Source organism: Pseudorca crassidens, chromosome 5 (genome assembly GCF_039906515.1).
Source record: "Pseudorca crassidens isolate mPseCra1 chromosome 5, mPseCra1.hap1, whole genome shotgun sequence".
NCBI lineage: Eukaryota > Metazoa > Chordata > Mammalia > Artiodactyla > Delphinidae > Pseudorca > Pseudorca crassidens.
Window position 1 is genome coordinate 148,968,550 of NC_090300.1, and position 26,940 is coordinate 148,995,489.

General features: G+C 51.8%; 1 protein-coding gene across 10 annotated transcripts in view; it reads right to left on the minus strand.

Moving 5' to 3' along the window:
* The window catches only part of LSS (lanosterol synthase), a 42,593-nt gene that overhangs the window by 15,405 nt on the left and 248 nt on the right, over nt 1-26,940 (minus strand). For 3 of the 10 annotated variants that reach the window (XM_067739737.1, XM_067739731.1, XM_067739738.1), the window contains exons 2-17: nt 26,421-26,589; nt 25,544-25,682; nt 23,408-23,516; nt 22,171-22,292; nt 20,686-20,782; nt 18,488-18,623; nt 18,100-18,208; nt 17,329-17,447; nt 15,930-16,027; nt 15,643-15,670; nt 13,949-14,005; nt 13,255-13,326; nt 12,960-13,010; nt 12,259-12,408; nt 11,758-11,854; nt 10,865-10,970 (exon numbers count right to left, since the gene is read on the minus strand). In XM_067739737.1, coding sequence (XP_067595838.1) covers nt 10,865-10,970; nt 11,758-11,854; nt 12,259-12,408; nt 12,960-13,010; nt 13,255-13,326; nt 13,949-14,005; nt 15,643-15,670; nt 15,930-16,027; nt 17,329-17,447; nt 18,100-18,208; nt 18,488-18,623; nt 20,686-20,782; nt 22,171-22,292; nt 23,408-23,516; nt 25,544-25,682; nt 26,421-26,589 — 1,659 coding nt within the window. Of the gene's footprint in view, nt 1-10,448; nt 10,549-10,864; nt 10,971-11,757; nt 11,855-12,258; nt 12,409-12,959; nt 13,011-13,254; nt 13,327-13,948; nt 14,006-15,642; nt 15,671-15,929; nt 16,028-17,328; nt 17,448-18,099; nt 18,209-18,487; nt 18,624-20,685; nt 20,783-22,170; nt 22,293-23,407; nt 23,517-25,543; nt 25,683-26,420; nt 26,590-26,698; nt 26,803-26,940 lie in introns of those variants that run through there. The other 7 variants (XM_067739733.1, XM_067739732.1, XM_067739739.1 and 4 more) reach the window with 6 other exon arrangements.

Sequence of the window (26,940 nt, forward strand, 5' to 3'; positions counted from 1 at the left end):
CATGTTCTTGGATTGGAAGAATCAATATTGTGAAAATGACTATACTACCCAAAGCAATCTACAGATTCAATGCAATCCCTAACAAATTACCAATGGCATTTTTTATGGAACTAGAACAAAAAATCTTAAAATATGTATGAAGACACAAAAGATCCTGAATAGCCAAAGCAGTCTTGAGGGAAAAATTGGAGGGGGAGGAATCAGACTCCCTGACTTCAGACTATACTACAAAGCTACAGTCATCAAGACAATATGGTACTGGCACAAAAACAGAAACATAGATCAATGGAACAGGATAGAAAGCCCAGAGATAAACCCATGCACCTATGGTTAACTAATCTATCACAAGGAGGAAAGGATATACAATGGAGAAAAGACAGTCTCTTCAATAAGTGGTGCTGGGAAAACTGGACAGCTACATGTAAAAGAATGAAATTAGAACACTCCCTAACATCATACACAAAAATAAACTCAAAATGGATTAGAGACCTAAATGTAAGACCAGACACTATAAAACTCTTAGAGAAAAACACAGGAAGAACACTCTTTGACATAAATCACAGCACCTTTTTTAATCCACCTCCTAGAGTAATGGACATAAAAACAAAATAAACAAATGGGACCTAATGAAACTTAAAAGCTTTTGCACAGCAAAAGAAACCATAAACAAGACGAAAAGACAATCCTCAGAATGGGAGAAAATATTTGCAAAGGAATCAACGGACAAAGGATTAATCTCCAAAATATATAAACAGCTCATGCAGCTCAATATTAACGAAACAAACAACTCACTCCAAAAATGGGCAGAAGACCTAAATAGACATTTCTCTAAAGAAGATGTACAGATGGCCAAGAAGCACATGAAAAGCTGCTCAACATCACTAATTATTAGAGAAATGCAAATCAAAACTACAATGAGGTATCACCTCACACCAGTTAGAATGGGCATCATCAGAAAATCTACAAAAAACAAATGCTGGAGAGGGTGTGAAGAAAAGGGAACCCTCTTGCACTGTTGGTGGGAATGTAAACTGATACAGCCACTATGGAGAACAGTATGGAGGTTCCTTAAAAAACTAAGAATTACCGTATGACCCAGCAATCCCACTACTGGTCGTATACCCAGAGAAAACCATAATTCAAAAAGACACATGCACCCCAATGTTCATTGCAGCACTATTTACAATAGCCAGGTCATGGAAGCAACCTAAATGCCCATCAACAGACGAATGGATAAAGAAGATGTGGTACATATATACAATGGAATATTACTCAGCCATAAAAAGGAACGAAATTGGGTCATTTTTTGAGACGTGGATGGATCTAGAGACTGTCATACAGAGTGAAGTAAGTCAGAAGGAGAAAAACAAATACCGTATATTAACGCATGTATGTGGAACCTAGAAAAATGGTACAGATGAACCGGTTTGCAGGGCAGAAGTTGAGACACAGATGTAGAGAACAGAAGTATGGACATCAAGGGGGGAAAGCAGCAGCAGGGGTGGGGATGGTGGTGTGATGAATTGGGTGATTGGGATTGACATGTATACACTGATGTGTATAAAACTGAAGACTAATAAGAACCTGCTGTATAAAAAAGTAAATAAAATAAAATTTCAAAAATTTAAAACAAAAAAACTTTCTTCCACAAAGAAAAAAATATTAACTTTACAGTGGGGAAAACAAGTGGCCATCTCCTTAATCAACGGTCAGTGTTGACACATGCTTCTTAATATGGTGTACTGAGAAGCCCCATCACTTTTGTTACCTGCTCGACAAAAATGCTTAATTTTATAACCTGAATCTTGTCATGGGCAAACACAGAAAAACATACATTGAGGACATTCTACAAAATAACTTGCCATATTCTTCAAAAATGTCAGTCATCAAACACAAGGAAAGACTAAAGAACTGTTCCAGGTTAAAGAACTAATATATGACAACTAAATACAATGACCCTGGATTAGACCTTGAGGAAAAATGTTTCCATAAACCACACCACTGGTACAACTAGGACAATTGAAATAAGTTCCATAGATTAAATAATGGTATTATACCAATGTTAATATTGTGACTCATATTTACATAAGAGAATAACCTCATTAAAAAAAATACTAAAGGAAGCCACAACAATGAGAAGCCTGCACACTGCAATGAAGAGTAGCCCCCGCTCACCGCAACTAGAGAAAGCGCGCGCACAGCAACAAAGACCCAACACAGCCATAAATAAATAAATAAATAAATTTATTTTTAAAAAATACTAAAGTTCTTCCCTGGTGGCGCAGTGGTTGACAGTCCACCTACCGATGCAGGGGACACGGGTTCGTGCCCCGGTCCGGGAAGATCCCACATGCCGTGGAGCAGCTGGGCCCGTGAGCCATGGCCGCTGAGCCTGCGCGTCCGGAGCCTGTGCTCCGCAACGGGAGAGGCCACAACACTGAGAGGACCACGTACCGCAAAAAAAAAAACAAAAAAACAAAAAAAAACACCAAAGTATTTAGGGATTAAGGTAATCACATTTGCAATTTACTTTCAAATGGTTCAAGAAAAAACATATGGGAGGGAGTATGATGAAGGAAATACAGTAAAATGTTAAAGTGGAATTAATTAAAGAAGCTTCACCTAAAGCTGGAGTCAAGACAGGCCTGTAAGGGAAGTGCTCAGGCCCACCAGGCATCATCAATTACCCCAAACAGGAAAAAATGGCCCTCCACATCTCGGGCAGGAAGGTGTCTCTGCTTACTATCCCGCAGGAAGAAGAAAACTCTCTTTCCCACGACAGCCCAGCCAATGAGAGACAGCAGCAGCCCATCAATGGGAAGCCTCCATACTCTGGATCCCCAACCCCTCCAACAGACTCTTTGGTTATCACAGCCCCTATAAAAGCAAGTTTCCTTTCTTATTCTCTGGATTTTCCTGTGATCTGTCACAGTTCGCATGTCCCGAATGGCAATTCCTCTGGCTATTCTGAATAAACTCACTTTTGCTGGTAAATTAACTGGCTATTATATTATAAAAGTTAACATTAACAACTGAGCAATAGCTGGAAGAGGTAAATAGGAGTGCTTTTTACTCCTTTTATAACTTTCCTATAATTTTGAAGTTAATGAAGAATTTCAAGTCAATCTAGTAAAATGGAATATCCCATATACGTATTACTAGAGTAACTGACGCCCTCAAACTATACCTAAAAACACTCCTAAATTAAAAATCTTAATATAACAAGTTAATATATTTGTTTAAAAAATAAAAACTTATGTTCAAACTCTCTAGAGGTAAAAATAATAAAGTAATTGGGAGAAAGTACCTGTAACATAAGATACAGAATTACTTATTGTGCTTAATAAACATGTAAGGCAAGAAGAAAAATCATCCCAGCAACAAAGTTGGACAGGGGATGAATGGCAATTCATATGTGAAAGAAGAAACAGAAATGACCTATAAACGTCTGGAAAGAATATTTTAGCTCAGTAATCTCCAAAGAAATACAAATGAAGTAAATCCACCAGAAAACTATCATAATTTACCTTCCAAAGCAGGAGTTTTTACACAATAACAATAGTTATTCTGTGCTTATCACATGCCAATCTCCCAGTGCTTTCGTGTGGTGTCTCAATCCTCCCAGTTCCGTGAGGCTGTACTATTGCCGCATGTGGCAGGGGGAACCTAGGCAGGGGGGTGAAGTGACTAGACGAGGATCTCAAGCAGAGAAGGGGCAGGGGCAGGCGCATCCACCCAGACAGGCTGACTCCAAGCCCACGTGGCTCTAGGGAAGAATAATGGTCCTGAACAAAGATTTAACAAGAGGATACCGGCTCAGGTTAAAATGGGGAAAAGCTGTAAAACAGCAATGAAAATTCAGAAATAACCATCACAACCCATACTGGAGGAGAATGCCAAACGACAAGGGAAGTTATCAGCTGCTCTCAGGAACCTCACGGTAAACGGAGCCAGTTACGTGAAAGGTGCACCGTGGAGATCAAACAGTCAGAACACCCTCTTCTCAGGGGTGAGGAAGGGCAGCAGGCTTTCTTTCTGCTGCTTTTCTGTATCGTCCAAGTCTCCTTTAAAGAGCTTGTTTTACTTTTATTATAATAATTCTTAAAAATATGAGTAAGAAGGAAGGTCAATCCTGTGAGGGCATCTCTGAGGACAAGGTTGCCAAAGGAAAGGACCCCAGATCACACGCACAGCACACAGCCAAGGGACCAGCCTGGCCTGGGTGACAAAATGAAGACTAGACACAGTGCCCGCTTGTGCCCCCTTGTGGCTGCACAGCCTGCCAGACAGAGGGAAACCAGCAAAAACATGACCGGATACTCCTCCAACTGTTTTGGAAATAAAGCAACATGCTCCTAAATAACTCATGGGCCAGAAAACTCACAATAGAAATAGAAAATGCTTTTAACTGAACGATACATCAAAACTTACTTATAAACTTAAGTGTACATTTAAAAGGAAAGCCTGAAAATCATTTATCTAAGCATCCATCAAAGAGAACTTTCTCCTCTGTGGGAGGATTTACTGCAAATTCTTTTTTTTTTTTTTTTTTTTTTTGCGGTACGCGGGCCTCTCCCGTTGCGGAGCACAGGCTCCGGACGCGCAGGCTCAGCGGCCATGGCTCACGGGCCCAGCCGCTCCGCAGCATGTGGGATCTTCCCGGACCGGGGCGCGAACCCGCGTCCCCTGCATCGGCAGGCGGACTCCCAACCACTGCGCCACCAGGGAAGCCCCTGCAACTTCTTATTTTTCAAACCGTGGTCGCAGACCATTGGTGAGTTATGATTAACATTTATTTAAATTGAAAGTATACATATTATTTATACCTATATAAAGGGATAGTATACATCTTTAATTTTAGCTATACCTTATAGATTTATTAATAGATTTATTCATTATCTGTATGTAAGCAATAGTTTCATAAAGTACAAAATAGGATGCACACATGCCATATACTGAAAATAAGAAATACGTGTCCATTTATTACACTGCCGTCTCAGTTAGTTGTACGGTTTTATACACAAAGGTATGGGCATGACATACACTGCGTCTCTCACTAAGGAATGGCCCATGCTGGAAAACGGCCACTCTTACACGACGGCAAACTGAGCAACAGAAGCACCGCGCGGCCAGCTGGACAGGCCATTCCAACCACAGCCACACCATTTCTGCCCTGTACACACAGCGATGGCTCCTTAAGGCCAGGCTGCAACCTCTCTGATAGGCTCAGGCTTTGTTGCCTCGCCTTTTCAGATTGCAGCCAGGGAGCAATCTTATAACTACTTGCAAGCCTGGGAATTCTGGTGGCGTTTTCCCATACAGTTATAGCTCAGCGATCACTTTAGAGGTTGTTCTCCATCCTTCAAATCTTTATTCTGCCTACTCAACGCAGAGCAACCCTCTTCAGCAGTGATGTGAGGATCCTGCAGCCCCTGCCTGTTCTATGTTTCCCAGTCTAGTAGAGCAACGTTGGGATGAACCTGTAGACACCAGAGAATCTCATAATGTAATTTCCAGAAAGCATATCTTTTATTTTAACTGTATTATGTAGAAAGAATTTATCTTCATTTAATGTCGTTCACAGGCAATTATGCTATCCTCTAAGAGTGAATGTGTAATTATTCTGTAACAACTTCCTTGCATCATTTTTTCTCTAGGTAAGCTTTGTAAGTCTTTGAAATTGAGAAAATAACATTTGAACTAATAAAGTTGAAAAATCAGCATTTTTTTAAAAAAGAGGCTTTAAAAAAAAAATACAGACTGCTATAGAAGTTCCCTTGCCAAAACTGATTCATATAAGAGCTAAAGTTTGTTTGTTTACAAAATTACTAGAAAATAGAGATAAAAGAAAATGACTATATATGAAAAGTTGGATGTGTGTTTTCAGTAGAAGGTATGAGGGGGACTTCCCTGGTGGCACAGTGGCTAAGACTCCACGCTCCCAATGCAGGAGGCCCGGGTTCGATCCCTGGTCAGGGAACTAGATCCCACATGCATGCTGCAACTGGAAGTTTGCATGCCACAACTAAGGATCTTGCCTGCCACAACTAAGGACCCGGTGAGCTGCAACTAAGACCCAGTGCAACCAAATAAATATTAAAAAAAAAAAAAAAGGTATGAGGAATAAGGATACATTTTTGTTGAAAGGAAAAAAAGAAAGTAATTTTGTTGTAAGTAAAATGATTGTTCCAGAATAAGAAAGGAAAAAGGACAAAACTTGAATGGATATAAAAAGCTGTAGGTTTATAGAAAAGGAATCTGGAGAAAGGAATTTTATGTGTAGTCACGTTGACTAAGACTGGAATGGATTTATACAAGTTTTTAAAAAAGGAAGAATTTTAATATCAAAATTACACTGGTTCTGGGACTTCCCAGGTGGCTCACTCGTTAAGAATCCGCCTGCCAATGCAGAGGACACGGGTTCGAACCCTGGTCGGGGAAGATCCCACATGCCGCAGAGCAACTAAGCCCGTGCGCCACAACTACTGAGCCTGTGCTCTAGAGCCCGTGAGCCACAACTACTGAGTCCGTGTGCCACAACTACTGAAACCCAACGCTTAGAGCCTGTGATCCGCAACAAGAGAAGCCACCACAATGAGAAGTCTGTGCACCGCAACGAAGAGTAGCTCCTGCTCGTTCCAACTAGAGAAAGCCCACACGCAGCAAGAAAGACCCAACGCAACCAAATATAAATTAAAAAACAAAAAAAATTACACTGGTACGAAATTAGAATTTGCTTTTCTCTGTTAAAAGGATAGTTTTCTTAGATTATTGGTCTGCTCTTAATAAGAAAGGGTAAACAAATGTTTTTCTTTACCTTTAATGTAATATGTCTAGAAAACTAAGATTCTATGATTTGTCTTTATTGGGTCTTTGATTACTTAAGAAAACTGAGTCTTCTCTATTAAAAGAGACAAGCTCTTTTACAACTATGTAACTTTTCGTATGTGTTAAATTTCATGGGAAGCATTTTCAAATAAGAAGTGATGCTGAACTTTTTTTAGGATGTATTTATGTGGAAATTATTAATAAATATTCCAAGACTTCCCTGGTGGCACAGTGGTTAAGAATCCGCCTGCCAATGCAGGGGACACGGGTTCGAGCCCTGGTCTGGGAAGATCCCACATGCCGTGAAGCAACTGAGCCCGTGCGCCACAACTACTGAGCCTGCACTCTAGAGCCCATGAGCCACAACTACTGAGCCCACGTGCAACAACTACTGAAGCCCACGCGCCTAGAGCCCGTGCTCCACAACAAGAGAAGCCACCACAATGAGAAGCCTACACACTGCAATGAAGAGTAGCCCCTGCTCACCACAACTAGAGAAAGCCTGTGCACAGCAACAAAGACCTAACACAGCCATAAATAAATAAATAAATTTATTGAAAAATAAATAAAATAAATATTCCAGTAATCATATGAAATTCCCAAAAATCTGGTATGCCCTGATATAATTCCAGCTCTTTTCATTTACAAACAGTTATTATTTTACTCTGATGCTTTTGCAAAAATGTTCCTGCAAAAGTGCTTCATCTTCAAAGAGATTCATGGAAAAGACCCTCACAAGTACTCTAGAATGTAGGCTTCTGATAAGTGCTCACTCATTAGCGTTCTGTTTTCCAAAATTAAAGGACCCTTTTTCTCCTCTTTTAAGCTGTCTGCAACTTACAGCAATTTAGTAAACATTTATCTTTTTCTCCCTACCTGGTCCCTCAAGAATTCTGAAACTCCTATTAAATATTCTTATTTTTCATAACAATACATATTTGCAAAAGTTAAGTAAGAATCTGTTCTTGTAACAGGACACAACTGGACAAGTCCTTGGCTTGGCCTCTTAGCCTAAAGAGACTTTAAAGATCCAATATGAGATTCCTCATGAAAAGTTCCAACGAAACAGATTTTAAAGAGCCTATATGGTCAGTCGCTATTCCTGCTGCACTTATATAAATAATCAGGCCAAGTTTATTGAAACTAGACTAGTTATCTTTGATAACTATCTTTGGAGGTGATTATAGAGAGAAAAATTATGTTTCAATAATACACCTTTATGTACATCAGATTCTAGTACTATTAATTGTCTTTTAATTTGTTTTCTAAGTGTAAACTGGACTGAATCCTGAATTCTTCTGACTTCCTCCAATATGTGGCTAGAACTCTTACAATTTTCTTCCACTCTTGATTTTTGAATCACTATGAAACTAAAACTGCCCTTTTTCCGAAGCCCTGCAAGCAAAAGCTGGACAACTTGATACAAACTTCAACAGCTCATGTGAGGACGATTCTCATGCCTGTTGCTGTGTGGCCACTCAGAAAGATCTCCAGAGACATTCACACTGAAAACCAGGAAAATCTGTCTAATTGCCACACTTGTCCTCAGTGCATCTGAAGATGCTTAGAACCCAGCATCTAGAAATCGTCTCAACTAGCTGCTCTCCAAACTCAGAAACTGAATTTATAATTTCCTTGAATTATTTACCATTATTTTTCTTTTGCTTCCATAGAAATGCCTCTCATTGAATTACCTGATTGCGCAGATCATATAGAGGCCTAATTTATGTGGAAAGACATCTACGATGCTGCCTCCTGAAGTAAACACCCAAGGTGCATCCTGTCCTGAGGAACACTGAGGACATGTGATTGCTGACACAGCATGTGCGCCTCCGTAAACAACTTTTAAAGTTTTTGTAGACTGACTTAGAAAGGTAATACCCGAATCTGATTATAACCCATTTGATTTATTTAATTGATTAAATTTGGGCTCTGGGAAATTTTTCAATCTTGATTATTGTTCTTTTTATAGTCATCACATTAATTTCGCAACAGTTTTAAATGCCTACCAGCAGCCACTCACATACCAAATGGTATCCATCAGGATCAGACAACTGGATGAAATTTGCAATAACCACATGAATGATGAAGATGGTGACTACATGGCCCTCCAACCTGTCAATTCAACTAGTGAAAACAGCCAATATGTGACTCTTCAGCCTGACTACAACAACGGTGGAGAGAGAGAATAACACGACACTGGTTGGTGATACTCTCAGCCGGCTGAGACAATGACCAAAATGGGGAACTGTTAAAATCAAAAACAAACAGAGCCCAGCCTCGAAAATTCCCTGAGCAGACAAAACCAGTTTAATCATACAAAGGCTAATTTAGCTTATTTTGCAAGACTAACTTGACCTGGGTCATTTCTTGTTTACACCTCTGGAAATCATAAAGAAACTTGAACTGCTTCCCAAGGTTGATACGAGGTAATCACTGAAAATTCTAATATTGTAACCAATCACTGTGAAGAATAAACAGTTACTGCCTTCTCACAATATAAGCTCTTTATAACAATATATACCCGAGCCTCATTCAATGTTTGGGTTTGTGCACTCTTGGTTTGCAAACTGTCTTTGTGGTGTGTGCGTGATAAATTTTTACTAATGATTCAATGGCTTTACTTTTAGCTATTTATGAACCTTTGACAAAATCCTAAACAAAATACTTATCAAATTGAATCCAACAATATATAAAAAGTAAAGCACATGATGACCAAGCTGAATCTATACCAGGTTTACCAAGAGCCATGAAACAACAGAATCATACAAGGATGAAGGAAAATCTACAAGAACTGCACAGAAGCCCCATAACACAGCAAGTCCACATCCACGTCCTCAAGAACTGGGAACCTCTGTGCCCCGAAACACAAGTCTGAGATTGTTCACAGCAGGATGATTCATAATAACCCACTGAGAGGCCCTGAAGGATATACAACAAGCACAGGCATAAACAAAGCATGGCGTCTGCATTCGACAGTGGGGAGAGACAGACGTGGGCTTCCACGTTGGGATCACGGTGGGCAGAGGAGAACCAGGCGGGGAGCTTCTGGTAATGTGTTTGCCCGACGTGGTCACATGGGTGTGTCCACTTCATAATTAATCCAAGGGCTATATGTATGGTTTGTGTACTTCTCTAAACATGTGCCAGACTTCAACAGGAAAGGTTTATTTAAAAACTACCATTATTTGGGCACAAGTGGAGCTGGGGGTACAGGCATACCTCATGTTATTGTGCTTTGCTTTACTGCACTTCACAGACACTGTGTTTTTTACAAACTGAAGGTTTTTGGCAACCCTGCATCGAGCAAGGCTATCAGTGCCGTTGTTCCAACAGCATTTGCTCACTTCATGTCTCTATCACATTTTGGTAATTCTCACAATATTTCAAACTTTTTTATTATTATTATATCTATTATGGTGATCTGTGATCATTAATCTTTGATGTTACTATTACAAAAAGAATTTGACTTGCTGAAGGCTCAGATAATGGTTAATATTTTTTAGCAATAAAATATTTTTAATTAAGATACGTACATCGTTTTCTTAGACATAACGCTATTGAACACTTTACAGATGACAATATAGTGTAAACGTAATTTTCATATGCCCTGGGAAACCAAAAATTCACGTGACTCACATTACTGTGACATTTGCAGTGGCTGGAATTGAACCCACAGTATCTCCTAGGTACACCTTTATGTGTCTTCTTTCAATGTTACTAAGAAGATGCAAAAAAATAACTCATTTTTGTGTTATAACTGTGCTACTCTGACCCCCAGTGCACACATTTGATATACTTCAGGCCTACAGCAGGATTCAGGAGCATCTGAGACCCCTTCCATTTTTAAATGAGTTTTATTCCAGAGCCCCCTGCCTGAGATGGGCCCCCGGCCTGAGATGGGCCCCTGGCCTGAGCACCCCAAGTGAGCAAATGGCTTGCCCTCAATGACATCAAGGTTGTCTGACTTCTTGGCCCCAAGCTAATGGTACCCACGCTGTGTGACTGAGCATCCCTGTGCCAAGGCCGCCCTTACCTGATCTCTCCGGCCCTGTGGTCTGGGAACTGCTTGTGGAAATGCTTCAGCGCCTGCATCACAGCCGAGGTGCACTCCACATATGTGTAGTCAATCATGATGTCCCCTGGGAAAGAAAAGGAAGGCTTGAGAAATGTGAACTTTACCTCAGCTGCCCAATTCGGCAATTCAGGCCAAACCGTGACACAGGAGAACGCCGTAACATGCAGAGCCTGTACAACACATCACGAGCCTGACCATCCTCCAAAGGCACGGAGGAAGCACCACCAGCGAGCAGCCCGGTGACGTGGCCACCAGGTGGGAGGGAGGCACCTACACAGGTGACCTGGAGGCCCATCTGTGCTGCAGGACAGCCAGGCCAGTGGGAGGGTAACAGGGAAGCGCACACAGCAGAGCTGCAGCCCACCCTGAGAAGGCCTCCACAGGAGCACATCTGCCAGTTACAGGAGCCCGACAAATGCAGACCCGGAAGGAGGGGACAGGGGCGCACGTAGACGCAGCAGGAGGACACAGGCAAGCGGGTCCCCACTGTCACCTCCCTGTGAGGAGCTGTGGGCTCCGTGAGGAGCATTCAGGAGACAGGCCGGCCTCCACGGAAGACAGAACAGGAGTCGGCCCAGGCTTGGGCCAGAGAGCTGGTGTGAATCCCACCCACCTCCGAGAGGCAGACTGCAGCTTTTCTACCCACAACCAGGGTCACCGCACCCTGGCAAGTCGAGAAGCACGGAACACTCTGGTGCCTGGGGGCTCCTTAGAGCATCCGCCCGCATCTGCCAGAACATTGTTGGTACTGCCCCCCGCCAGGGGAAAGAGCTCCAGGCTCTGGCGAGAGGTCCAACCTCAGGCATGCAGGGCCCCCGAGTCTGTGGCCACGTAACTGGCCGACCACTCACCGAAGATCTCCGAGGGGTTCAGAAGCTCCAGAAGGTGTCCCCCACGCTTGGTCTCGTAGGTGGCAAACCCTCCATCAGGGTTTCTCATGCTCAGCAACTAAAACCAGAGGGAACATCCTGAGAATTCACCCACGCGCTGAGCACGTGCAAGGGCCCACAGGCTGTGGCACAGTTTCTAGAAACACCCCAAGGCTAGGAACCAAGGAGCAGGGATGGGAAAGAGGGAGCCGGTTTTCATGTTAAACCAGGACCCTCAGGCGCCCAGAACAGTGGGCTGCAACTTTTATCAACCGGGTACTCCGTGACCACCCGGGACCACTCCCCGGCACGTGCATGCTTACCACTTATAAAGCACACGTGCGCCACCAAATTATGTGATCTCCACCGTAAAAATTGGAAAAAACTTGGGTGTGCTAAGAGGGTCTGTGGTGGGGTGGCCAAGACTCCACGTGCACAGTGCCCTCAGCTGTGTGACCAGAGCCCCACACCCAGCAGCCTCACCACAGCGACAGCATCGAAGAGCCGCTCTCGTGGGACGTGCTTGGTGACAAAGGGACACTTTTCCTGCAGGAGAAGGAGGGACTTCAAGGCCTCAGCTGTGCAGTCGGCAACAATCCAGCCACAGTCCAGTGTGCTGAAGGAGAAGCCGCCCTGGAAAGTGTGGGGCTGTAAGGGTGGAGGCCAAGCCCACACCTGGCCACCCCAGGCCATGGCACCTCGCACGCCTGCACAGAGCCAAGGCCCATCCACAGCGGAGGTACAGCCACAGCCCCAAGCCACACACACGTGGACGGCCTCCAACTTCCAGCACAAGGACTGCAGCCTCTGCCCGTCACCGCCTTCAGGCTCTACTGTGGGATGGGCACAAGCAACCCGCTGTGAGAACGCAGCCATGGCCATGCCCATGCCCCCACGTGCTGCAAGAACTGCCCTCCCCACTCCTCCCCTCATCACTGCCATTCATGTTCTGACAGCTTATTTAATGTCTGCAGGTGCTGCTAAGTGCACACAGTGCGTGACATGGTGGGGTGAAGCCCACAGAGCTCAGCTACTGCATTTATGCACAACTCTTCAGTCAGGAATATCTTGGGTACATCAGTGGAACCCCGCACTGTGCATCTATCAGAACAGGAAGCCGAGGAGAGAGCCCTCCTCGAGGGCAAAGCCCGGCTAACTGAGGCGGGTGGGGTTGGCCGCGGTACCTTGCTCATCTGGCGGTAGTACTTCTGGTAGTCGGGGAGGTTGTCTGGGACCTGGTGAGAATCCGAGGGGCAGGAGGGAACACGTCACCACCATAGTACATAGACGCCGGGCAGGGAGGGGCCAGCACAGCAGGACACGCAGGGACCCAGTGCCGCCGCCCTCATGGTCACCAGTGCCAGTGGGAACCCTCCAGGTAGCACCCACGTGGCCCACTGCCCCCACCCACAATCAGGGCACGGCCTGGGCTGGAGGGGCACCCTGCCTGTGCAAGGCACGGACCAGGCCTGGTCTCACCTGCGAGACCCGGAGATACTCATGAGCCTTCTGCAGGCAGGACGAAAACTCTGGCCTGTGTTGTGCACCCGCCTGGGAAAGAGGAGGGGGTGAGCCACTAGCCAGCACATGCCTGCGCGCGTGGCTGGTCCCTGGACGACCCTGGCGATACCCGGCCACCACTGGGAACCAGGAGCAAACTCACCCAAGTCTCAGGGCTCTCGGGTTTCTGCCGCCAAGTCAGAAAGACATGGTGGAGCAACAGCAGAAGAGATGGTCCACACCACCCTGGCCCCAGCCCCAGCCTGTGCCCACAGGGCCCCTGCCCATCTAAGGCAGGCCCCCACGTGGCCCAGACTCCCCCCCAAATCCTGCCAACCTCATTCCCACCAGCATAAAGACACGCTCCTGTTTCTCTCTAGTACGTGCTCAGAAGCATCCGTAGTGAGCAATCTGAGCACTGAGGAGAGCCTGGAGCCTGCTCCCCCTACAGAAGACCCCACCACCTCGCCACCTCGGGAACAGCCATCACAGGGCCCCTTGCCCCCGAAGACTTCAAGCCAGCCCCACACCCAGAGCTGCCAGCAAGACCACTGTCTCGGAGCCCAGGTAAGCGAAGGGTCAGGGCCGGCAGGTGCCGTGTCCGGCTGGATCCAGGGGTGGACATACAGGAAGAGCAGGTGGAGGCTGGAGAATGAGGGACAGAGCCACATACCTCCAGCAGAGCCTGGATGGCGAACGCGGTGTCCCAGATCTGCGAGCCATTGGTACCCTGTGCAAAGAGGACAGCCCTACAGCAGCCACCTCCCACCCCCACCCCAACTTCCCAGATCTGATGGGTGCCTAGAGGGCCAAGGAAGGTGCAGGGGCATCCACCAGCTCCTGCAGAGAGGTAGGAGTCCAGCCGACTCCTCACCCCAGGCTCTGGGCTCTGTACCCCTAAAGCCCACGAGGCCCTGAGAGGGGCTGGTCCTGCAAGGAAACTTGGTCAGGCAGCCAGGCCACCAGCCAGGACAGAGCTCCTCAGAGCACTTCCAGGATTTGGAAGATCACCGCCATGGCCTCCACTGCTTGCCCACTGGCACGGAGCCCAGACAAATCGGTGGCACTAAGGGACACGAGACACTGCAGCCTGGCAGGACAACGTGTGGGAAGAACACACACAGCGCCTGGCCAAAAAGACCTGAACCGATCAAGCCTCAGGGCCGAACCGCCAGTTTGCAGAAAATCTGGGGTGCAGAGCAGGCAGAAGGTAGACATGCTAGGGACAAATGACCCAGGAGAGAAGGGCACCAGGAGACTGTAGGACAAAGGCAACAGCAAGGATCAGCCTCCCGGACTGGATCCTGATACCAATGAACACACAGCAAAACCCCACCGGGGGCTGCCGTGAACTCAGTGCGGACGGCACGGCAGTTTTGTCAGGACCAGAAGCCCTCGTAAGCTCCAGGGCTGGAGGTGTCAAAGCGGGTGGGGAGCCACATGAGGGCTCGTCACCCTCCTCTACTTCACGTGTTTCAGGAATATTTTCACACAAGACTGGCAGCGTGGGGGCCAGGGAGCTGGAAGTGGGGCTCAAGTGCACCTGGCAAGGGCACCTGGGAGGGTGGTCTGCGCTGGGCGGGGCTGGGCCCACGTGCACTCGTCCCAAAGGGCCCAGAGGTCAGTGTGACCCAAGGACATTGCTGGAGGCGCCACATTTGCACACTGAGTGACAGGAGACAAAAGCTCCCGGCTCGCTGACCCCAGGGTCCCTGCAGCCGGGACAGGACCAGGTCAGCCCAGGCTGCCCGGTGACCCAGGAGCCCCACCCCCAGGGACACGCACAGGACGTAAGCTGGGGGAACAGCATCTACAACACCCAGACACTGGAAATCAGCAAACGGTACAAAACAGAGGTGCGGTGTACGCGGAGAGGGGCCACAGGAGTGTGTCTCAGGACTCTGAAGGTGGTACCTCTGGGATGCTCAGCTCACGGGGCAGCAGAGGGCACGGGTTCTACTCTGACCGCATCCTGCTGCTGTCCTGACCCCGCTAACCAGAACCAGCATGCGAGCTGTGAGATCATCAGCTGTCCAGCAGCAGCTGGGCTGGCGTCTGAGAACCACCGTGGCCCTCGTCCCCCCCGAGCTGCAGCTCTGAATGACTCTGGTGTACAGACTGCTCCCGTGGTGTGGCTGCAGGCCCTCAGCTCTCCCACCACCCCCCAGGGCCTGTTAGCATCCCTGCCAGACAGCACACACCCAGGAGGTGCCCGGCGGTGCCCCTCAGATGCGGGACAAGGGGGACCTGCAGCCACTTACCACACGCTGACAGAACACATCGGGAGGAGTGACTTGGGATCTTAACAAACCCGAAAGGCAGGAACGGTTGCAAGTAAGCAAGCAGCTGTGGCCCTACAGCCCTTACCTGCACTTTCATGCCGTCGAGGCCCAGCCTGCGAGGAGAAGAGTCCATGTCAGGGAGCAAGGGCAGAGCCAGAAGTCAGGGGCCCAGAGCCCGTGTCCCAAAAGCAATGCGCCCACGCAGCAGGGGACACGTGAGGACAGCTCCCACCCCCCCCCACCCAGCTGTGTGGAGGGCCCACCAGGGGAATAGGCCTCCCTCAAACACAGAGTTCCCTGCATGGGACACGCTGGCCTTCAGGCTCTCAGCCACGCCCTTCCCGAGGGCCACGCCCTCGCCGCCACACTCACCAGAGGTAATCCGGAATCCTGGACAAGTGCTCCTGGAAGGCAGAGGAGGCCGGCCCTTCCCTGTGCCAGCACGCAAGCATGTTGATGGTTTTCGAGATCTGGAGGAGACGGCCCTGTCAGGGCTCTGCTCCACACCTGCCGGGGTTCCCGGGCTTGAGGGCCGCAGACCTACCCCACCGAGGCCCCAGCACGGCCTTGCTGCAGGCCAGGCCTTCTGTTCTAACCACTTTCCCAAGCACTCACTGCTACCAGGCTGCAGCCCTGCCCTGGGAGAGGTGGGAATGGGCCAAGGCACGTGTGCCAAGGAGGGAGGGGGACGGCAGCAGCGAAAAGACAGGGTGACCTGTAGAGGTGACGGGAGCCCAGCCAGCTGGTAAGAAGAACCGCCACGAGGGTGACGGGCAAGGCAGGGACCCCTGAGTGGGTACATGGGTTGTGGTGTGTCCTGAGCTACCTGAGATAACTCAAAGGATGGAGGATAGGGCTGAGGGCCACGGGAGAGATGGAGCGACTCGGAGGTGAGACCAGAGGCGCAGGGCCTGACTGCTCAGAGCAGATGTTCTAGAGGCCCAGCTCTCCCACCCCGGGACCTCCTAGGCCAAGGTCCAATTACAGCGCGTTTCTAACTTGCTTTACGCAGCCTTAGGTCAGAGCCCACGCAGAATCCCCTGGCGCTGAAAGGGAAACAACTGGCCCCTCGGTGGGGCGGTGGCAGTTGACGTCCCCCGGGTACCACCCGGCCTCGAAAACACCTGGGAGCAGGGTCACGCGTGGGGCTCATGGACACTGCACCCACTGGGCTCACACAGAGAAGCCGTGGGCTGACCCAGCACGGCGGCCACGGTCACAGCTGCCCGAGGCTTGCTACAGCGCTGCCTCCTGCACCCAGTGCCCTAAGGCTGCAGGCCAGCCTCCCGACCCTGCACTGGCCACCCGGGCTCACAGCCCCACGGGGCAGAGCAGAGTCAGGAGCCCAGAGGCTCTGAGAAGCACGTCTCGAGTCACCAGCCTCAACAGCAATCAGGAGTGGAACGCAAGCACCCTGGCCCTGCAAACCCCATAGGAGAAAGGCAAATGGTGGGTTATTAGGGCTGGGGAAGGGGAGAGGACCGGGGGAGGAAAAGCAGCCCACCCCACCGGCCAGAGAGACCTCAGGAGGTGGCCTCAAGAAGCAGTGCTCCAGACACACCAGGTGGTGGGACGGGAGGGCGGGCCAAGCACAGGGGTCCTGGGGGATCAGAGGCCCAGGTCCCACGTAAAGGTGTGACCGCCTCCAGTGGGAGACCTCACCTCCAGGGAGACCCCCACTCCCAGCTCCATAGACACAGGCCTCTGGGCAACCCGCCCCCAGTCCTCGCCCACCCCAGGCCCAGACAGCCAGTGGGCGAGGGGCGCTGACCGGGCCGATGCTGAGGTACTTGGTGAAGCGGTCGTCGGCTGCGATGTGCTCGTACAGCTTCTGGATGGCCCGCTGCCGCAGGCCGGCGCTGTGGTGGCGCTCGTACAGGTTGAGGATCGCTGCGAGGGAGGGGGGGCGTCAACAGGCACCAGACACGGAGAGGAGTCCCAGCCCCAGCACAGACCCCCCAGGGTGGTCGGCCCACAGCGGCCAGTCTCTGGGCCCCCCCCTTGCCACCCCCTCACCCACTCTCCTTGCCTGCTGGTGCAGCCCCCTCCCTGGCATCCTGGTGCTGCCCTACAGCCCCCGCAGCCGTGCAGAGCATGTTGCCTCCCAGTGCCAACAGGGCGGGTCCCGGCTCCCACCCCAGGGCCCGTCTGCAGGACCAGTGAGGGAACGAACGAATGAATGAGGGGGAACGTGGCCGCCTGCGCACACAGCACCCGCCAGGCTCCAAGGGGAGGCCACTCGGCTCTGAGCAGCCAGGAGGACCCACGGGAGATGGGCTTGGACTGGCCTCGTGGGGTCCCGCCCCTTCTATCCCACTGAGGAGGAACTACCGGCCCCTCAAGGCCCTGGGCTCCGAATCCTCTGTCCAGGAGCCCGAGCCCCAGGTGGGTCTGCTGGACACGAGGTGTGCACGCCAGCCCCCTTGTCCCCACAGGACCCCAACGCCAGGACTCATTGTAGGGCCGTGTCCCTCCGCGTTCCCTGTCACTTTAGGTGTCGACCGACCCCCGGGGGGCCCAGCCAGCCCCTGGGGGCACCCACCATACACCACGTGGAGCAGCCAACTGTGCGGCGTGTACAGCTCATCGGGGGCCACGCTGTCCCTGTGCGCCGGCCAGTCGATGCGGCCGTAGTCCTCCACGTAGAGCTCCTGAGGGCGGCAGCGCCTCAGCCCCAGACCTGCCCGTCCCCTCTGCTGCCTGCCCTCCCGAGGGCAGGCCCCGATGAGCACCCTGCTCCCCAAGCCCCACGTCAAGGCTGCTCCCCGGGGACACACTGGGGCCTGGCCTTTGCTCACAGGTGCCCTGCAGCCCATCCCACTGCACAAGCCCCCAGGCAGTCATTTAGGGACAGGAGGTGGACGCTCCACTCTGTGGGGCTCTCGGCTCCGTGGGGCCCCCCGAGAGCAGGCATACGTGGTCAGGCTCACCTGGCGGAGGCTCTGGACCAGCGGGTCCTCCTCAGCGCTCAGCCGGGTACCATAGCAGTAGGCCATGGGCAGGTACACCTGCCGGCAGTGGCACCAGATGGTGGAGGGATGCGCGGGCATCCATTCAGGAAACAGCCTGGCGGGACAGCGTGTCAGCAGGGCCCCCCACCACTGCAGCCTGGGGCCCTTTCAAGCCTGAACACGGGGTGGACGGCTGTCTCCGGCCCAAGTGGGCACAGCCGTGCTCCTGAGGGGCGCAGCCCGCAGAAGCCGACAACTTCTCCTGGCTCACCAGGTGCCTCCTAAAGCCAGGAGACTTGGCTCCTAAACAGTGAGGACTGCCTGTGGGTTCCCAGTTGTGACAAACGTGCCACAGTAACAAAAACGTTAATCACGGAGATACCGAGAGAGGGGTCTACAGGAACGCTCTGGACTATCTCTGCAACTTTTCTGGAAATTGAAAACTATTCCTAAATAAAAATCTTCAGGACTGCCACATCTTCTCAAGGCCTGTGTCTTTGATCGTTACCTCTGCTGTGCTTCACCCAGATACGCAGCCTGACGTGAGCACGGCTCTGCCAGCCTCCCAGGTAGGGGCGCGCCTGGGCTGTTTTCTCCACCCGCCCCTTTCAGCCTCCATCCACGAGTGAGAGGGGAGGCCACGTGGAGGCCATGGGGAGGTGAGCCCGCCTCCCCTGCTCCCAGGCGTAAGGGTTGGACGGGTGTCCTCAGCCCCACCACACCTGGTCTCACTCTCGAGGGCTCCTCCACTCACTTTAAAGGGCGTTTGCTACACTTTGGGTAACGTTTCCAGCTTTCCTGCAGCTGAAGCGGTTCAGGGTCTCTGGTCCTTCATCCTGCACACCTGCCCTTTACACTCTAACCTATGCCCTCCAAAACAACTTCCGCCAAGACTAGCAGTGCCCTAGTTACCGAGAGGCCCGGCAACCACGGCCTGGGCCCTGCGGCGCGGGGATGCAGCCAATGCAGTCCCCCACACCCGCCTCTGACACCACACCCCTCCCAGCGCCTGCTCAGTGCCTTCCTCTGCGGCTCCTTACACACCGGGTAGGTCCGAGGTCCAGCCAGCAGGCCCACCGGTGAGGAACGCTGGAATGGCCCCAGACCACTTCCCGCCCCTTCCAGAGTGGCCAGCCTTGGGCAGGTCTGCCCCGGTGGAGGCTGGGCCGTCGGCCCTTTCATCAGGCCCCTGCTGTCATCTCCTGATCGGCCCCTTCACCTCGCACCTCTCCTCTACCAAAGTCCCCTAGCGCAAGGGCCCCCCAACCTCCCTGACAGCTCCCTGCTCCAGGGACCTCACCTCCTGACGGTGATATTGGGGTACTTATATGTATATGAATGTATTCGGGACACATGTCCAGAGACTTCATTAGATATTCACAAAATGTTTAAAATCTGTGGATTATAAGTATCACACAATATGGAATTAATGTTGATTTTGCTGAGTTTTTAAGCACTATTGTAGTTCTGTTAGAAGAAAATTCTTATCTTTAAAAAACACACTGAGGGCTTCCCTGGTGGCGCAGTGGTTGAGAGTCCGCCTGCCGATGCAGGGGACACGGGTTCGTGCCCTGGTCCGGGAAGATCCCACATGCCACAGAGCGGCTGGGCCCGTGAGCCATGGCCTCTGAGCCTGCAGGTCTGGAGCCTGTGCTCCACAACGGGAGAGGCCACAACAGTGAGAGGCCCGCGTACAAAAAAAAAAAAAACACACACACTGAAGAGTTCGCAGGGGAAACAGAATGTCTGGGATCAACTTTAACATTCACCAACAAAAAAGACAAGGGGGACAGTCAGCACGGCACACCCAACACTGGGCTGGGGAGGCCTGCATGGGCTATCACCTCCTTTCCTTTATTTCTATAGATGCTCAAAATGTCCATAACAAGACAGTCACAGGCATCTATGCAACAAAGGCAGCACGTCACGCCCCACACCAGAGGTTCTGTAACCAGCGAGGCGGGACCCCACCCACCTGCCACATGGCCCAACGCCCCTGCACCTCCCTCCCTCCTATCGTCTGTAGGACTCAGCCAAGCAGGGGCTCTGCCAGGAGCCTAACGCCACCCAACTCCACTGAACGGACAGCCCCTCATCCGACTAACAGGCAGCAAGTGACCCAGGGTGGCACCACTCTACTCGCGAAGAGAGTGGTGACCGTAGATGGGGAAGCGTACCACATTTCTGGGAACAGAGTGTTGAGGCCTTCCCAGCTGTACACGTTCAGGACAGCCAACCAGAACTTCCCCCAGGAGGGGATGAACACAGCACCACCTGTGGGGAGAGAACAGGCCCCATCACCTGCCTCTGACTGTGAACACGAGACCCTCAGGAATCGGGTCCCCTTCAAAAGGCGGGCCTGCTAAGGATCCTCTCCCTGTGGTAAGACGCAGGCTCCAGAACCACTCGGGACCACCCAACACCAAGGCTGCTGGGTGGGACCGACGTCTTCCCCAGAACAAGCCTATCTGGCCCCTGCCCCCAGGAAGTAGAAGCTGGGAAGGTGAGAGGCCCAGGCGCACACGGCAGCCCCTGTCCACACGGGCCTGGAGGTGATGAGGGAGTTGACTGTGCACGCTCGGCCTTCTCCCTCCTGAGTCCACCTGGCTGTCCTGCGCAGCACTGTACCCACGCAGCAGACGGATGTGGACTGTGGCTGTGGGGATGCTTGTGGCCCCGTGTTGGAGCCACCCCCAGCAGCACTGGTCCCAAGCACAGAAAAACCATCCTGGACACGATTCACAAGGAGGTCTCACCCCAAACCCAGGTGTGCAGAAGGCAAAGAACCCACAAAGCTACTAGGGAAGCATGGCCTGAAGACATTCCTTCCCAGACAAGGAACCAGAAATCAGCCTTGGGACCTCACACTAGTGAGCCCAGAAGCTGACGATGGATTCGTTGTAAGAGCAACACACGTGTGAAGAATGCAGGCTCGTGAGAAAGTGCAGCAGGAGGCGTAACCCAACGTGGCAGGTCAGGAAGTGACATGCAAGGTGCCAGGCGAAGCGTGAGAAGGAACCCCCGAGGCAGCGGGGCTGGCTGGAAGGTGGGACATCCCAGGCAGACGAAGCGGCACATGCGGAGCCCTGAAGCAGGAAGGGGCTTCGAGGTGCTGATGGGAAGCCCCTGTGTGCGAGCACAGAGCAGGGGGGGCGAGCAGACTGAGGAATGTCCGTGAGGGGAGGGCAGGCGGGTGAGACGCTCCGGGCTCTGCAGAGGAGCAGTGAACGTTCTCGAGGCAGCAGGAGAAGAAGGGCATCCCCAGGCCGAGGGGAGGGAGTCACCCCAGGAGCCCTATAGGACACACAGGAGAGCGAGGGCGGAGGGTGCAGGCAGAGCCCCACCAGCTCCCACCACTCTCGTGCGGCCAGGCTGCCCCCGGGAAGGAGAACTCCCACAAGCAACGCACGAGCGCGTTGTTCGTGAGTCCTTTTGCCCATTTGCGAAACAAACAGAATTATATGGCGACCTTTATTTGTGTTTTAAAAATTTACTGGCAAGGTTAGACAGCTTCCTCCTGTTCTGCTTTGACACCTTCCTGGCTCACGTGTTTTGCTGTATGTGAAGTGCAGGTGCACCTTTCTATTTCCCATTTTCGAGCACTCATTATGCTGAGGTAACGTGAACTCTTTATTACGTAGCACGTGCTATGCAGGGTGTACCTTTCTTGTGAAGAATATTCCGGGCTCGCACCAGGTCAGGATCGTCAGGCCCCACACCCAGAATTCTCAAAGACACATAGTTGAGCGCAGTCCCAAACACCGTCGACTTATCCTCAATATGCCTACAGAAGCAGGAGACAGGTGAGAAAATGACGTCTTCCATTACTCGTAAGAAATTAAGCAACGCTTCCGTTAAATTTCCCCAGCAAATCAAGAATGACGTAACAACACGAGAAGCATCCAGAAGAGCCACTCTCCAGGAGGAGCTCCTGCACCTCCATGACACCAGAGCAGTTCCAAAACTGCCCTCAAGACTTTCCTGGTGGTCCCACGGCTAAGACTCCGTTCTCCCAATGCAGAGGGCGCAAGTTCGATCCCTAGTGGGGGAACTAAGATCCCGCATGCTGCAGAGCACAGCAAAACTTCCCTCCAGGACCTGCCCGGCCCTGTCCGTTTACCTCCCATGGCTGAATCAACATGACCCCAGGCAGTGGCCCATCAGCAGACCCTACATCACTACAGCCCACGGAGCAAGCTCCAGAGGCAGCATGCCAGGGCAGGCGAAGGCACTGGTGAGACCTCAAGTCTGTCCCAGGACCCAGACGGCAAAGAGCTGGGATCTGAAGCTCGAGATGCCCACGACCCCATCCAGGAGGCAAGCAGAGCTGAGCTGTCCTCCTAGGATTCTGTAAGGAAGGCTGGTGGTGTGGAGTTCGCCAGCCCAGGAGGGGCCAACGTCCTGGTTGCAGGACAAGAAGCACCAGGGCCCCACAGCCAGGTGGGCAGGCAGTTGGCCACCTTGGGACAGGGCCCTGCTCCCAGAGCGAGCGACACCACAGAAAGGCAGGCTGAAACATGGGGAGAACTGCCCGGCCTGCCTCTCCCTGCTGCCATCCCAGGGTCAAGGACAATTTTCTTCTGCCTTAGTGATGACAGCAAATGGTCTTCACTGTGCTATATGGGTCTCAGGAGTCTCTCAATCAGTCATGAAACTCATTACAACGCGAGCTGCAAAACCGAGGCCCGGAAAGTGAACAGGCCCATTCTGAGAGCCCCAGGGAAACCCGGACCCAGCCTGCATGTAGCCTCCAGCCCATTTCCCTTCTGACAGGCTCTCCCTGTCCACCCGGGGCCAGAGCTGCAGTCACCCCACCCTTGACAGGTGCATCTCCCACATAAGAACAGGGGTGCACGTGCATGCGTACACACGCAGCGACGCAGGGTTGGGCAGACTCACAGGCCCCAGCCGCCATCAGGAAGCTGCACCGACCGCAGGTACCGTGTAATCTCTTCTCTGTATCCAGCCGGCAGAGGAATGTGCGCCACGTAGCACGTGATCAGGAGGCCTGTGCGGCAGAAAACATACTCCTCAGCAGGCACTCAGCACTGCCAAGCCCAGGCCCCATTCCTCCTGAGAACCCCAGGTAACAGGCAGCTGTCCGCTAGGGTCTCCTTCCTGTGGAAACAAGCCTGGGAAGGCTATTATTCCCGGCCCCATCAGGGACTTTAGAACTGGGGCCCCAGACGCAGCAGCAACAGCACACGTGACACATATCACATGGGGCGTGCAGAGCCCACCCAGCCACTCCCAAGGTCCCACACTACTGACGTGCCTACGGGAAAGAAACACTAAACAGGTCATCCCTGGATGGGGTAGTTTACTCGCTTACATTTACATTTTCCTATTTTATTAATTTTAATAGCACACATCACTTTGCAAGATGGACAACAATAAATGTTACCCACAAAGAACCTTCTGTTCCCAGCCTAGCCCTCCTGAGCACCCCCCGCCCCTCCACCCTACCCCTGGCCTAGGCTCCATCAGTCACGTGCCCACGGCACCGAGCACACGGGGTCTCAGGCAGGCCCCAGCAACAACGTGTCATGGAATGGATGCCCAACCACGGCCAGAGGCATGAGAAGCCCCAGTAGACACACCCACACAGGCACACTCTGGAAAGGCAGATAGATATGGAGACAGCACAGAGGTTCACAGAAATAAGCCCATCTCCTTTCATAACAGGTATGATGCTGTCAAGACAGGGAAACACACAAGCAGGAAGCAGAGCAGGTCTTCCCCATTTTACAGGCGAAGAAACTGAGGCACAGCCCCTAAGTGGTGGGGCTGGGGCTGGAGCCCAGGAGGTCCAACCCCAGAGTCAGTGATCACCACAGTGATGCTCAATGCCACACGGGCCACACAGAGTCATGACCTCCATGAGCATTTGCCAAATTAAAGCAGAAAGACAGGTCAAACTTCAGCCAGCCATGGAAGAACCCTGAGACGGCACCCCCAAACAGGCCAGTGTCCACCTGAGAAAGATGGTCTGTCCAGAGTCCAGAGGGAGAGAGGAAAGCCCCAACCTACGGCCTGCAGAGGGCAGGTGGGGCAGCAGGCTGAGCCCAGAGCTACAGCAGCAGGCACAAACCAATGCAGTGTCCCCATGACCAATCACCCACTGAGCGCCTGGTGCCAGGCACATGGGACCAAACCCAATTCCCATCATCCCCACATCACAGATGAGTCAGCCAAGGCATGGTGAAGTCCCGTCACCTTGCCCAGGGTCAGAGCAAGCCCGTGCAGTCACTGCTTCCCCATGAAGATCCTTGGGAAACGTCTCAACAGGCTCCAGGTCAGACCAAGGGAAGGAAGCCCAAAGACTTGTCCCCAAGGGTCAGGCCCCTGGGTCCCTAGTCAGGAAGATACAAAGCTGTACAGTCCAGGAGGCAGCAGGGCTTGGAGTCAAAGCAGAGATGGGAGCTTGATGGACTCCCAGTTCTACTGCCACTAAAGGAAAAGGTCCTTCTGCATAAATGCAGGGAATTTTCCGGATTACAAAGCTGAGCATTTCTTCAGAGAAACATTCCCAGGATGCAAAACAGACTTGTCTAGCCAAACCAGTTCAGTACCCAAGGGCTCCAAGTGCAGTCCTCCTACAACTCACCAACCTGCACCTACAGGTCCCAGCTGAGCTCTCCTGGCCAGCACTTCAGCTGAGTTCACACACACAAGCTGCCTACACAGGACTTAAAAGATTCCTGCCCACCTCTGCACCTTGGCATAGGCTAGGCCCTCCACTGATGCCCCTCTTCTGCACTGGGACTCAAGAGCCTCCCCTGGCCCCCAAAGCACCCCCTGCTTCCTCTTTCAGAACGCTAGCTAGCTGGGCCTTCGCTCCCATCCCCTGGCAACGACAGGACAACTCAGGCACAGGGCAACCTCCCCAGCTCTTTTCTATGTGAGCTCCCAGTTTTTCACCTGTTCACGCATTCACACCTCAGACGTTCACCAAAGGCCTGAACCAGAGCAAGCCAAGACGCCAAGGATGCCCCAGGGTGGCCCCGCCCACAGGCCACAACAGCACCTTCCTACCTGGCAGGAGGAAGAGCGGGCCACCGTAGTCACCCGCCCAGTGGCCATCCTCAGCCTGCAGTGCAGCGTAGAACGTCATCCCATTGAGAGCCCCCTCACGGGCTGTGTGGGCTTTCGGCAAGTCCTTAAAGTAACCCCTCTGCAAAGAAGAAAAAGGAGTGGAGGGCTAAGTGGTCTGCAGCTAGGCCAGAGGAGGCCTTGGCACTTAGAGACCAAGTCAAAGTGACAAACCTGAATTGCTTTGAAAGTTTCAGCTGTTTCAAGAAAAGGCCTAAAACTCTGATGATGGTATTGCCAATCTTAGCAAATGAATGGTTCCACATTCTCATGGTTCTGCGTTCCAGTCACACATTTGCAAATTTCTTCACAACTTCTCCAAGACATCTTGAATAAAGCAGGTGCCCAAGTGTGTGGGGCGGGGCACTGATGCCCACCCAGACCTGGAACTCAGGCCTCCCTCGGGCAGGGGCCATGGGATGGCACAGTGACAGGGAGACCCCATTTCTATGTCATACTCTCTAACTAACTGAATTTCTCTTATGAAATTCACTAGATCAGAAACTTCTTTTTCTGAACAAAAACGAAGTTAGAGCAGTTTCTTACACACAGCTTAGTGATAAAGGGATTGAAGCAAAGGGGCCCATTCACTTCATGCTCCATCTTTACCTCGATTAACTCCGGTAGGAAACAGCTTTGGCGACACGAGACACAGGTGCACAGTACACAACCCTTCTGTTTTACCAGAGAAAAAAATGCCCTTCACATCTAGCTGCTTAAGGCTCCCTACGGCTCCTGGTGCCCACTGCCAAGAAGGGAGGCAGGTGGGTGTCTGGTGGCGTCCCAGACACTGCACGTGGCGAGCAGAATCAACACTTACGGTGTCCAAGCCCAGTAAGTGAGCTTCCAGGCCAGACTGCCCTCGGCCAGGGTCTTCTTCTCCTTGGAAGTATGTCCACGTCTGCCTCCCCCTCTCATTGCTGAGACGCCAGCGGCTGAGGTCGGTGGCGGGCTCTGTCCTATAGGGTCCCCCTCTTCGGCGCAGACACCTGGAAGCGATCGTGCTCAAGTGACCTGCTCGCCAGGTCAGAGGCCAGAGGCGCAACGAACTTCCCGTTTCACCCCAACGACCTGCGAGCAGACCACTGTTTCCCTCACCTTGCAAAATAAAAACCCTCTTGGCGCGCTTCTGCACCTAAACACCGCGCCATCATTTCCCCAGGAGAGGAGACACAGGCCACAGGGACCGCCGCCCACGTCCGGGTCCCCACCCCGACCCCCAGCCCCACCCGGCTCTCCTCGGCCCGGCCCCAGAAGGTCCCCGGGCGACACCGCCGGAGGAGAGCGTGCCCCTCACCGCCCCTCGCCGCCCCCAGGGCCGGTGCCGCAGGTCTCCACTG